Source organism: Rhipicephalus sanguineus, chromosome 3 (genome assembly GCF_013339695.2).
Source record: "Rhipicephalus sanguineus isolate Rsan-2018 chromosome 3, BIME_Rsan_1.4, whole genome shotgun sequence".
In the NCBI taxonomy this organism is placed as follows: Eukaryota; Metazoa; Arthropoda; class Arachnida; order Ixodida; family Ixodidae; genus Rhipicephalus; species Rhipicephalus sanguineus.
In genome coordinates this window covers 129,500,699-129,510,932 of record NC_051178.1, presented here as the reverse complement: position 1 = coordinate 129,510,932, position 10,234 = coordinate 129,500,699, and the positions used below count along the sequence as shown (strand labels likewise).

Below are 10,234 nucleotides of genomic sequence, written 5' to 3'. Positions count from 1 at the left end.
CAGCTGTTAAAGTACGTCCACCGTGTGATTCACAACGCGCACTTGAGTTAATAATTATCTTGCCAGTCTCAGTGATTGGCTCGTGTCACTGGGACGCTGTCGCTTCGCGGAGCGCCGTCGTCGCTCCACTATTTTGCTCGAGTGGCATCGTGTCACCACAGCAAGAGTACGGAGCGTCAACGACGTGGGCTGGGGCGTCCGCCGCTGTCACCAAGGCGATTTCCTTAAACAAAAAATATTACGGCGCCCGCGGAGCACTTAAAAAAAGAAATCACAGCATATCCACGGAGTGAATGATGATGAGTGGGCGAAGCTGCGGAGGTTCATCGGTAAACCGTGAATCCCGTGAATTCTGCCCAGTACATCATCACCGACGTGAGATCGGGCGCGTTTATACTAAAGGTTCGATGAGAGTTATGACGACTTGCAGCTCACTTTAATTTTACATGTACGCTGTGAATTTTCATTGTTTAATCACGCACAGGAGAAATCGCACACACGCACTACCTTGGAGGTCAAAATCCAGTGCCTATATATAGGGGGTGGTCAGTGAACGGTTGTGCAGCGCGAGCGGTCGGTTTTTACAATCAAGACGCTGCCGCGACGCTGCCTCGCGACGCTGCCTGCGTCGGCCCCGCTGCGCCGCGAGGCAAGATAGGGGGGGGGGACCGTAGGAGAGGAGAGGGCGATACATATCACGTACTGTCGCAGCGCATTCTTTAGGGTGCCTTCATGTGGGCACGCCCCCTCCGTTTTTAAGACTGGTTATGGGAGAGGGGAAGGGGGAGGGGAAGGAGAGAGGGGGGAGGGGAGAGGGGTAGAGGACATGGGAATGGTGAGGGGGAGTGGAGAGGAGGTGTGTGGATAGGGTATGCGCATGCGCGGTAAAGGTGGTCACGCCGCACACCACCACCGGCCAGATACTGCCGTTTACTGCCGGGAGATACGCCGGACAACGGAGACCTGACAAGGTTAGACTAAGAGGAGCTACGCCCCTAAAAAGAAAAAAAATCACAGCATATCCACGGAGTGAATGGTGATGAGTGGGCGAAGCTGCGGAGGTTCATCGGTAAACCGTGAATCTTCCGTGAATTCTGCCCAGTACATCATCACCGACGTGAGATCGGGCGCGTTTATACTAAAGGTTCGATGAGTTATGACGACTTGCAGCTCACTTTTAATTTTACATGTACGCTGTGAATTTTCATTGTTTAGAAAACCATTGCTTTAGAAAACATCTGGCGTCTTTCGTTGGTTATTTCATCAATCAACGGCGTTTTGAAACAAAATTTTTATTGTTTTAATCACGCACAAGAGAAATCTCACCAGGCACTACCTTGGAGGTAAACAATGGCTGCTAATGGGAATGAGAGACAGAAGAAGTCGGCTTTTAGCTAACACTTACACTTCTACTTCTACTAACGTTTCCTACTGGAACATGCCAATGGCTGCTAATGGGGAATGAGAGACAGAAGAATTCGGCTTTTAGTTAACGCGCACGCTGCGAATTTTTTATTGTTCAACAACGCACAGGAAAAATCTCCCACCGGCACCACCTTGGAGGTCAAAGCGTAAGACTGGTTACGCACTACGACTACTACGACTACGACTACGAGAGACGAACGGGTGCCGCCTTAAGGAGCTTCGCCCCTCTAAAGAGAGAAGGCCAACAGCGAGGTCCGAACCAACGTCTTCGCACATCCGAGCGCGACACGAACTGGCCTGCTGCGCCACTAGAGCCGATCGGTTCGGTGCGTCTAATCTCACGCTGGACGAAACTTTAAGACTTGTTATTCTTACGTCCAGACGTAACTGCAACGGCTCCTATAGTTACGTCTAGACGTAACGCTAGACACTCCGTTCTTCCTTTCCATCAAGAACCAATTATTACAGACATTCACAAATCGCATAACACATGGCCCTTTATCTCACGCTCGTTATCGTTGCTTATAGATGTGGCGGCGGTCCACTGAACACGGGGACATCGCAGAAACAAAAGCGGCAAAGACTTGCACATGAATAACTTTCTACAACACTCTACACAACGCGACCACGTCCCCACTATGTCCATATCCCCACGGTTATCACCACGGCCAGGGGCGGTTCTCGCGCACACAGTTCACGCTCAAAACCAACACCAGTAGTGCCTTCTCTGCCAACACCCACCACACCACGCAGAAATAAACGGCGGCCTGAACGCTACTCTGCCGCCACCTACTTATACACTTCAAGCCAAGTCAAGCCGGTTTTAAGCGGCTCTATGGGTGAACCGAACTGACCGAACGCTACCGTCTCCTGCCACCCGCGCGCAGGAGACGCGGCCAATACCAAAACGGAATCGTCGCCCGCCTTTTACACCGCTTTTCTACTGAAGCGCGTGCTTGCACTCTGAGATAAAAGTGTTCATGCATTTATTTTTACATCGGTGTTTGTCGACTGGTCCAGCTGGCACTGGCATGTCATATATATACGCACCGTTCGGCTGCGCGGCAGGTGTGGGAACGGCTGTGTTTGGCCTTGCGGTGACAATCTGAGGAGGATCACTTTCTGCCGAAGCGCATGTGTCCGTAGTCGTCGGATCGTCCGAACCGCATATGACCGTAATCGTCCTCCTGCCGCTTGGCGAACCCAGAGGCGAGCAGGACGGGGTCGATCATGTCGGCGGCGTCCATGTCGGCTGTGTTGCGACTGTCGGTGTCGCTCCCTGACGCGGCGGCCGCTGCGGCCGCAGGCAGCACGCTCTTCAGCCAGCGGCCCACGTTGATCCGGTGGCGCTGCTGTTGCTGCTGCTGTTGCGAGGAGACCGGGCTGGCCACCGAATAGCCTAGCGCCGAACTCGCTGCCGCCATGATGGCCACCAGAAGGAACAGGAGGATGCGGACGGGGAGTTGCATGGTGCTCAACACGGGAGGGACTGATAGGGCGACGATGGTCCGCGATTGTCTGCGAGAGCCAATGGAGCCATGCCAACAAGGTTTCTCATTTTGGGAAACTGATTACGGTATAAGTATAATTGGTTGCAATCTAATAATAAGTAGTAACAATAAGCTCCGCCCTCAGTCATCACTGTCACACACAGGGAGAATGAGCATAAGCGTTCCATCCAGCCACATTTGTTCTATTTCCCTGACGTCAAGCACTTTTCACGTGCTTCAGATAGTTCTCTTTCCCATACAGATACTAGAGGTGTGCACGGGCTCCGGGTAGCCCGAAAGCCCGACCCGGCCCGCGGGCCGGGCTCGGGCGGACCGACGTACTTTCACCTCGGGCCCGGGCCGGGCTCGGGCTACTTGGAGTTTTATCGGGCCGGGCTCGCACCCGGCGCAAAGCCCGACTCAAGCCCGAAATATAGAGAATGAGCGGGAATTGTTTTCCAGCACGCATACAGCGCCTTTTCCGCGACCGCCCTTTACCGCTTTTCCTTTCCATTCGCTACTTAAAGCACTGCCTCTGTTGCACTCCGACAAACAGAGAAGTAGCACCACCTGAGCTAGTGACGGCGCCACGCGACTGTTCCGCGTTAGATTTAAGGCCAAATCCCATATGAGTGAAAATGCACGCGACAGCGACGAGCGACCCGACGTAGATTGCCTTCGTGCAAGCTGACGCTTGCATTGGCATACCCCATACACGTGACGGCTTTGGCGAGCGAACTCCATCGTTGCTGGCATGAGGTCGTCTACTTGTATAGCAAAAGTGCCACGAACACTCTCTATTAGAGACTGTTCGTCGTGTGTCGTTTGATCATATTCGATATGCTCAATAAAACGCCAAATTACCGGAAAACGATGTTTTGTTTTCGCAGCGAACCTTCAAAAAGCCGGGCCGGGCCGGGCCGGGCCCGGAATTGTGTTTTCGTACGTCGAGCCGGGCCGGGTGGGCTCGCAGCCCTTTGCCGTCGGGCTCGGGCGGGCCTTCGACAAAGTCAGCGGGCCCGGGCCGGGCTCGGGCTCGGAAATACGGCCCGTGCACAGCTCTAACAGATACATGTTCGTGTCGCTGGTTCGAAGTCGAAAAATCTCACATTTTAGGTAGGAATGATGAACCTTTAGTTTTCGATATGCGTAGCATATATGTTAGCACGGAAAAATTACTTGCGATTTGAAAGGAAGCCAGCTTGCACGACTCCATTATATAGGTGATTGACAAGCGCGCCACAGTTTTGAGGGAGGAGCTTATAGTGGGATTCTTAGGTTGTAACCGAGTGTAGAAGTTTGAAGGGGTATAGACCTTTTCACAGGAGCAGCCTCGTACCAGTGAGCTGCAGGGGTAGATGGTATGCTCTCAGTGTTGCCATCGTGCTTCGGGCTGAGCCATTGCTGTGTTTGTGTTGCTTCGGTAGGCGTTTGTGTGAATGTGCTGTGCGCCCGTCTCCGATACGAAGTGACTATCATGGCAGAAAATTTACCGCATTCGCATAGCATGTCATCTCGCCATCACTGTGTCGTGTACTAGTGAACGGACAAGCAGCAGAAGAGAAATATTTTAGGTGCAGTAGTGTGTCCGTAGCACAGTACGCCACGCGATGAGTGCAAGTGTGGCATGTTCGCGCGTCATTGTTTCCCTTCGTCGCCTGAATTGCGGCAGCAGTGGGTGGCTTCAGTAAATCGGAAGAACTTCCGCGTGTCGCCATTGTCACGCCTCTGTTCCCGGTATTTCATTGGCGGCAAGAAAACCGACGAGAACAACGTTACCGTGCAGCATCCTGGATAGAAAGGTACGCAAGCCACTGATGACTCACCTAGTAACTCGTAAGAATGTCACGGACTCGTACTTCATATCGTCCACGAAACAGCGGCCGACACGGATGCAAACACCGCCTTGTCCGGTTACGCATGTGCAGCCTGCGCGCCGTACTTCACCGGAGGCCTCGCGGAAACCCACGCGCTATGGGGCCTGTACTGTTCACGGCTTGCGACGGTGTCACGTTCCCCTCCACCAGCACGACTTTTTCCTTCACATTCTGTGCCAGCGACTGATCCACCCAGCCAGACTGCACGTAGTTGTGCGACTCTCGTAGTTGCACAACTGGCAAAGACCCCACGCATTCGCCTCAACGAGATATTACAATGTTCACTCGCCGTATTTCTGGCCACTCACACGTATCCTCAACCTAGTCTTCGACGTCGTTGGGGTGAATGTAAATCAAGGTATCTGTGAAGAAGGATTGTGCGGCGTTTGACAAATTTACGCGCCGCGAACGAGTATGCACGGAGGTGTGAAACTGATGGATAATCCGTAGACTTTTAGTACGCCAATAAAGGAAAGCGGTGAACAGCTACAAGAACACTCTAGTTACCGATTATTAATAATTCACGCCGTGATCGACCTTGTACTACGCTTGCTGCTACTGGTACCGACGACGAATCACTGCCATTTGCAGACGCGAACTTATTCTTGCGTCGCAAGTAGGGAGCCTACATGACCGGCGGCCGTTCGTATAGGCTCCCTAGTCGCAAGCGCGAATGCGCGCCGCTGAACGGTTCAGACAGCGACAAATCGGTCAGTGGCAGTGACGATATCAAATGAAACAGTCTAAAGAAACGAAAAATCAGCAAACACAGGCTTTAGCAGATATCTCGCATCAACGGATAGCGCGCCTGTTCGTGTACGCGCAGTCTAAGATGGCGATTTTGCCAATCTTGCACCTTAAACGGCGCGCATTTCAATATGGCGCCCCCCTGGCTTGAGAATGTGAAAAGGTGTATGCCGCGAAAGGAAAACGGCGACACCTAAAAAAAAAAAAAATGTTCGGTTACCCTATTGGAAACTTCGCGCGGTATTAGTGTTGTGCTGAGAGAACGGCTTAGGGAGAGAGAGATACAAGAGGGAAAGGCAGTGAGGTTAACCGGAATTGAGACAGTAGGAAGGGGAATCTAACACTCGCATTCTGTAGTAGGGAACTGTATGAGCGCAACCAACGAGCCTGGAATTGAAGGACACCGTGATTACAACACACCCATGCTATAGTATCAGTATGGGCGTAACCACTCGAGCGCTGAGACTCAAACGAAGGTACGCACTGTCACCTGAGCAATATGTATACCGGCTATTAGTTCAGTGCTGCAGTGTGATGGAAGCGCAACTTCGACCTGTAATGACGAAATGAAAAGACATTTCCGCCCGAGTTTACGTCTGCGAGACTAGAATCACATAAAAAAAGAAGTGACGAAAGACCGTGGAATCCTTGCTGGAGTGACAACATTGCGCTACTTGAGCATGATGCCGTTGTAGTTAAAATTTACGTCTCCTATCTCTCCGATTTCATGTTTGCGCTCTTGAGCAACATTCTTGAGCAACATTCTTGGGCTGGGGCCGCGAAAAAATATATATTCTTCGCCTCGTCGGCATGCCGGCTGATGTAAATTTGTGAAGCTTCGAGCGTATACGTTTGACCAATGCTGTACGTTGAAGCGATTCCACTATGCACAGCTGCGCTACAACAAGTATTAATTTCTCGCTGATGTCTGCGGTCTCCAAACTTCAAGATTGCTACTGCACACTGTTTGGATGGAGCATTTAAGGAAAACGACGTGCGATTTTGCGTTTTCCGAACATTTTTAGGTGCTGCATTCCACGGCCACGGCCGTTTCCATCCAGCGGCCGTGCCACGGCAGATCGCGATCTGGAGACCACTGTAGCAGAACGTTTGCGTGGAAACTAATCCGTGTGGCTCCATTAGAATATTAGTGCTCTGAAACAGAACCAAAGACGCGATACTTCCAATTATACAGTCACTATATCTTATAGTATTTAGCGTGTTCTGTATTTGCGCTTGCCATACATCGGTATAGACGCACTGCACTATAGCTTAGTAGATATGACGTGTTGTTGCTAGGTTTAAGTAAAAGGTTCCTGGTTCTATACCACCACCGACGGTCATGTTCTTGTAGCGTACCAAGCATCGTGTATTCGGTCTTAGACTCGACGATCACATTCCTGTCGGGGTGGAATGTAAAGATGCTCGTGAAGCCAGAAGATTTAAGTGCTAGTTGAAAATCTCCGTTGTCAAAATTAACCTTGAGCGTTCGACAACGCCTTACATATGGCGGAGAATGGCGGCGCAGCACCTCACATATTCCCTTAATAATAGTTCTGTGTGCATCTTCCGAGTCCCTACATAAACAAGCTGGGCACATTCTCGTGGCCTTTCAAGACATCGGTCGAGAAAAGTACAATACTTAAGGCATTAAGCATCATATTGCAAGCGGCTTTGATAAGAGTTCATAATAGTAAACCTATATATCGTGGTTTTAGCGTCGCCGACAGACTTGAGCTAATGCTTTGCAGCATCCGCTGTGTTACAATGCAAGGCTCTCCAGCTATACTAATTGCACAAACGCTTGCGGCATCGGGAGGCTTGCCTGTCTTTGCGCAAGCTAAACTCCTAAAGGATTAGCGTGCACCGTGAGCTGAGTGATTGATCGGGGCGTACGCGCTTTGGTGAAGATAACAAGGACGGGAATCAATTTGAATAAATAAGGGTCCGGGGACTACACTTTGGCGCACTTTTTTATGGCTTTAGTATTGTTCGTTCCGATATGTTTGACGCTTTTTGTCGAACCAAGGCCTGCCGGCCAATTAACGGGAAGTGATTCCATTGCGACTATCCCGCAAAAGAGGAATTAAGCCTCCGAGTCTGTTGCGTAGCGCTCTTAGTAAAATTAGCGCCAGGGAAAGATGCGTCGACCGGACCATAAATTCGCATCTACTCGGAGAGTATCACAGCTGCTCGAGAATTGCTGTAACGGACTGTATGGAACAATTTCTCTTAAATTGGAGCTTAATTACGAACTCTCGGAAGGAAGTAATTAAGATATGTGTGAATGGCGTACGTTTTGATTACGTAGTGTTTCTGAAGGAAAATGTCATAGTTTCCCACGAGAGGCAATCCGCTGCTCTTAGAAAGAACAAATATTGGCAGAAATTGTCGTCATAGTGTTTAGAGAGAAAACCGTCTCGCAGTAAAAACATACATAGCGCCTTTCGTAGCGGTTGACATGACTAATGTTATCCCACATTAACAGTGATGATTCTTATTGGTTTTGATGAAACCTAGCTGTACTTCGGAGGGTTCATTTTGTTTTTTTTTTTTTGTCAGGTGTGTAAAATGATCGAGAAAGTAAATAAAAAAAGCCATATATTTATCCTTTATCCATACCGGCGGCCATGCATATGAAAAACGTTGGACCCTAGTGGAAGTTGCGTGTAAAGTCATATTGTAAAAAGCTACGCGGTGGCTGAAGTCAGGGTATGTTTCTATACGTTCCCCTATGACGTATTTCATACACATTCCCTCCAGTGCTGCTGCATTGCATTATAGCCTCGCACGTGGGATTCAAACGTGCTATAAACACGTGCGATCGAGATCGGACTTTTTACCCAAGTGTGTAAATGAATGACCGGATAATACTGGACGTACGTCTAACTATTCAGGAATCCATCGCTTACCAGCTTATATAGGGCGAACTACTAAAGCAGACAAGCAGGATTAAAGGGTGTACAAATGAGTAAAGCTGCCATAGGGGCTAGTCGCATCATGCGCATCATCCTGTGTGTGTCTGTTTCTTTTCTTTTGTCCTTTCGTCCAGTCCCTGGCAGTGCGAATAAGCCATGATGTGTACAAATGATTGATGTTAGAAGTACCACCCCATTTTATTAAGGGTAAATATGAAACTATGAAACTTGCGATAACCATTATCAGAAGATGTGTATATGTGCGCGTAAGACATGTTTCGCACGTGTACCGTACGTGGGAGATGTCAGTGTGGCTCGCTGCTTACTGAAAATTCAGGAAGTTGACTGGGCTCTTGCGGTGATTGCTAACATTAGTGTGTGCTGTATGTCTCGCAAGAAAGTTACTCATTTTTCAGACAAAACCTCCGAGAATGACGAAATTTCTTTAGCAGCTTCGATACACAACGGCTCGGGGGGTGTACTGGGTCTGCAAATTTGAAATATTAGCGCTTAAAGCCTTGGATTATAAAAATGAGTTGAAGCCTCTGAAGGCGTGATCGGCAATCTACAGTCGTTCACATGATACCATAGCGTACAAAAATAGGATGTTTTGTATTCTACAACTGATGTTGAGAATTCGTAGTCTCCTTAATGCCTTTGTTATACAGGTGCGTACAAATAAAACTATCAGTGAGGCGTAAAATTTCCCAACAGCAGCTGTTCTACAAGGGTCTTCAGCAACTGTAGAGGACTTACGGGATCACCGTGAACATTGTGCAAAATTTAAATTGCAGCCCAAGAGAAACACGGCCAAGTTTCTCTAGTTTTCACTGATGTAGTTCGCGAGAGATGGAACTTTTAGCGCTCCGAGAGCACGTGCGAGTTTTCGGTCGATGCTAACTTTTACGCATCAGAACTACTACCTGCGATACACCAGCAAAAAAAAAAAGCTCAACATCAACGAATTGTGACGATCCACTCACCTCGCACTCTGCCGATCTTTTGCGTTAGACGACCAGGCTTGTCACTCGTGTGCCTTTGTGTCTCGCATATTTATACCTCGGCCCGTGCTCGTTCCTCAATTCGCTGGTGCGCATGCGCCATCCCGCTCAGTCGGCCCGTAGGCGTCACCGGGCGTCGGCGCGGGGGATGCGGCGAGAGCCAATCAAAGCGCATCGCTTCGGTCGCGTACGCGGGAGCAACTCTGCAAAGGAATTGGGGAAGAGAAAGGGAAGCGTGGGCGGATATATCAGTGAGATGACTTAGCCAGCTACGCAAACCGGCGGCGGCCTCTTTGTATGCTGGTGGTTATGCGGGCGCAGCCTTATGGATGACGCCAGACAGGAGAGTCAATTGCAGCAAGTGTTAACCTACGAAAATAGAAAGAAAGTAAGAAACACGAAATTAACTAAATGAGTGAAGTCTCAGGCGTAGCCGTGATGTTGACAACTCAGTACATTAGCGTAAGTTTTGGCGGAGGCGACCGTCGTGCATACATAGAATGAGACGTTTCCGTCGATTTTACATTTGATTTCTGCAAATTAACGCTGTCGCTGCTTGACGCTCTTAATTACAGTGACCGTATCTGAGGTGGCGATAACGTTATAACACGCACCTGTTAGTCTAGCGCTCGCCTTCTTCAGCGAGAAGAAGTCTGCGCGGGCACGTGCACGTTATAATGTTCCACGACCTCAAGTAAGGTTGAAGCAAATGTCAACAAGTAAGTTGTCGGGTGCGCATTAAATTTTGCTCTGAAACATCTTACACGAGTACATTC

General features: G+C 49.5%; 1 protein-coding gene across 1 annotated transcript; it reads right to left on the bottom strand.

Moving 5' to 3' along the window:
* Positions 1-2,408: 2,408 nt before the first annotated feature.
* LOC119387129 (uncharacterized) lies at positions 2,409-9,513 on the bottom strand. The gene is made up of 2 exons (XM_037654436.2): positions 9,441-9,513; positions 2,409-2,943 (listed from the first exon to the last, which is right to left on the bottom strand). Exon 2 carries the CDS (start codon positions 2,892-2,894, stop codon positions 2,541-2,543), a length of 354 nt encoding a protein of 117 aa, XP_037510364.1. The 5' UTR covers positions 2,895-2,943; positions 9,441-9,513; the 3' UTR covers positions 2,409-2,540.
* Positions 9,514-10,234: the final 721 nt, after the last annotated feature.